General features: G+C 59.0%; 1 protein-coding gene across 1 annotated transcript in view; it reads left to right on the forward strand.

The window, feature by feature from the left end:
- Nucleotides 1-1,845, forward strand: part of HOXC11 (homeobox C11) — a 2,262-nt gene extending 417 nt beyond the window's left edge. Inside the window, exons 2-3 of the mRNA XM_006169090.1 lie at nucleotides 1-300; nucleotides 1,613-1,845. The exon at nucleotides 1-300 is cut by the window's left edge and continues 14 nt beyond it. Coding sequence (XP_006169152.1) covers nucleotides 1-300; nucleotides 1,613-1,845 — 533 coding nt within the window. The remainder of the gene's footprint in view (nucleotides 301-1,612) is intronic.
- Nucleotides 1,846-2,678: the final 833 nt, after the last annotated feature.

Below are 2,678 nucleotides of genomic sequence, written 5' to 3' on the forward strand. Positions count from 1 at the left end.
GCCCCCCGCACGCAGCCCCCGCCGGCTTCTACTCCTCAGTCAACAAGAACAGCGTCCTGCCTCAAGCCTTCGACCGTTTCTTCGACAACGCCTACTGCGGTGGCGGAGACGCGCCCGCCGAGCCCCCCTGCTCGGGCAAGGGCGAGGCCAAGGGGGAGCCCGAGGCGCCCCCGGCCTCGGGACTGTCGTCCCGGGCTGAGGCGGGTGCAGAGGCCGAGGCTGAGGAGGAGAACACGAATCCCAGCTCGTCCGGTTCAGCCCACTCGGCGGCCAAGGAGCCGGCCAAGGGAGCCGCCCCCAGTAGGTAGCAGCGGCCGGGGGGGATCTGGCGGGCAGCAAGGGAGGGAGTGAGAGAGGGAGGGCGAGAGCAGGGGGGAGGCGAGGGGAGCGGAGACAGCCTCGTGTTTTGGGTCAGTCCGATTTTATGTGGAGTTTTATAAGCATTCAAAGGATTTTATTATAACCTACAAAGCCCTCTCTCCCAACGACTTGACTTTTTACGATGGAGAAGGGGTAGGGAGGGAGGGAAAAGGGCTCTTTGGAAAAGCCGGGTGAACCCCCTCCCCGTTATCTCCCTCGGTCTGTGAAATTTTTAAAAGCGCCACCATTGCGGGCGATATTAACTTTGATCGTGAACTTAGAGGAGCATTTAAGGAAGGATGGGGAGCCGAGCTGCCGGGGTTGGGTGGGTGGGTTGGAGGGAGGGGAGGGGTGGAGGGGGAGAAAGGGGAGGGCGAGGGGAAGACAGGGAGAAACCCTGGGAGGGGGAGAGGTGGGGGGAGAGACGCAATGGAGCAGAACCTGAGACCGAGAGGCAAGCCAGGGCCGCTCTGCTTCTTTTCAAAACTATTTTTGAAAATGTTCACACTGCGCGTTCGCGGGTCCTTGCACAGAAACCTGAGCAATCCCGGGGTCAGCAACCGCTGGGGAATGGACAGAGGCAGCTCAGGGCTCCGCTGCGCTCCAGGCGGGGGCCTCGGCGCTTTTCCTCGGTCGGGCCTGGCAGGGCAGCAAGCAAGAGGCGGCCCAGCAGGCGGCTCAGGGCGCCAGGGCCCCAAAGGCGGCGCTGGGGTGTCTTGGTGCCTTTCCGCACCCGCTTCCTCCTCGCCTCCCCACTGCCCTCTCCAGATCTCACTTTGCTCCCCACTGTTCTCCCCAGATCTCTCTTTGCGCCTGTTCCTGGCTCCCCCAGATTTCTGGGGGAAGGGGTGGTGGGCTGTCAGGACCTTTAGGAGGGTAGCACCGGAAAAGACAGGGGGCAAGGGGGGAGCAGGCAGAGGGTCCACGGGGACGCACGTGGCCCAGGAGGGCTTTCCTTCTTCCCCAGATCCCTCAGCTGCGGCTCTCGCTGAGCGGGAGGGAAGCTCTGATCCGAGTGACCCAGGACCGGGACTAGCTGGACCTGGTGGGGGGGGGGAGGCCCGGGCGCGTCACCCCGCGGGGCCAGGCTTGTCCCAGCGCTGTGGCCCACAGCAGAGCCGCCGGCCTGGCGGGAGGGCTGCCTGGCTGCGAGCTGGGAGAAGGGCTGCTGAGCGCCCAGAGGGCTGGGGTCACCGGGTCTCACGTGTCTCTCTCCCCCTCTCCTCGAACTTGCCCCCTCCCCTCCCTCCAGACGCCCCCCGCACCCGCAAGAAGCGCTGCCCTTATTCGAAATTCCAGATCCGGGAACTGGAGAGAGAGTTTTTCTTCAACGTGTATATCAACAAAGAAAAGCGGCTGCAGCTGTCCCGGATGCTGAACCTGACGGACCGACAAGTGAAAATTTGGTTTCAGAACAGAAGGATGAAAGAAAAAAAACTGAGCAGAGACCGGCTGCAGTATTTCTCGGGAAACCCACTGCTGTAACTGCAGACTGGGCCCTCTTGGGGAACAGAGGGAAATTATTTTATTTTATTTTTATTTTTTATTTTTAAAATCATCTTCTTTCCGCGGGTGGAAAACTGGACCTGTGGCCAAGAAACCCACTGCCGTTGCCCAGCCTTTCTCTCGGGAACCTCCTGCACCTTCGGTCTGACTCGCGGATGTGGGACGTGGACCGGGTCTGGGAAGGGGGTGAAGAGAAGTGTCTGACCCAGGGCGTGTGAACACTGTTGACGGTGCGGAGGCCAAGGACTCTTTATTTAAAAGAAAACACACCTCGCGACAATGTCTTGCTGCTCGAAGTGGGTGGGGGAGGGGCGAAAGGAGTGGGCGCCTGAGCCGAACAATCCTTGAACTTAAAAGCCTTCCCTTTTGCCCAAGTGGACAGATCCGCTAAGACACCAAGTCTGCGGGGAGACCCTGGGGCTCCCGGTCTCTACCTTACCTTGCCCCACTGCTGGGGGCAGCTAAATGTGATCCTGCCTTGCTGTGAAATTCCTGTACCTTCGACCTGGTGTTAGGTGTGCAAAGTCAGTGTCCTACCTCTGTCTGCGCCCAGGCCCCTCCCCAGCCTAGCTGTTCTCTCTGTGAATGTGTAGAGCCTGCCTTTGAAATTTCTTTACTGATGCATTGAGGTTTCCTAACCTTTTTCCAAGCAGTGTCCCACTCCATGGATTTATAGCTATAGTTTATGCAGTTGTTACCTCTTTTTTTTTTTTTTTTTAAGAAAAAAAGAAAAGATTGGGGTGGAGGAGGCAGTAGGGAGATGGGTTTGGGCACCTCCCCCACGCTGGGGCCTGAATTTTTGTAAATAAATT

This window comes from Tupaia chinensis, unplaced genomic scaffold (genome assembly GCF_000334495.1).
Source record: "Tupaia chinensis unplaced genomic scaffold, TupChi_1.0 Scaffold146740_1, whole genome shotgun sequence".
NCBI classification, from domain to species: Eukaryota; Metazoa; Chordata; class Mammalia; order Scandentia; family Tupaiidae; genus Tupaia; species Tupaia belangeri.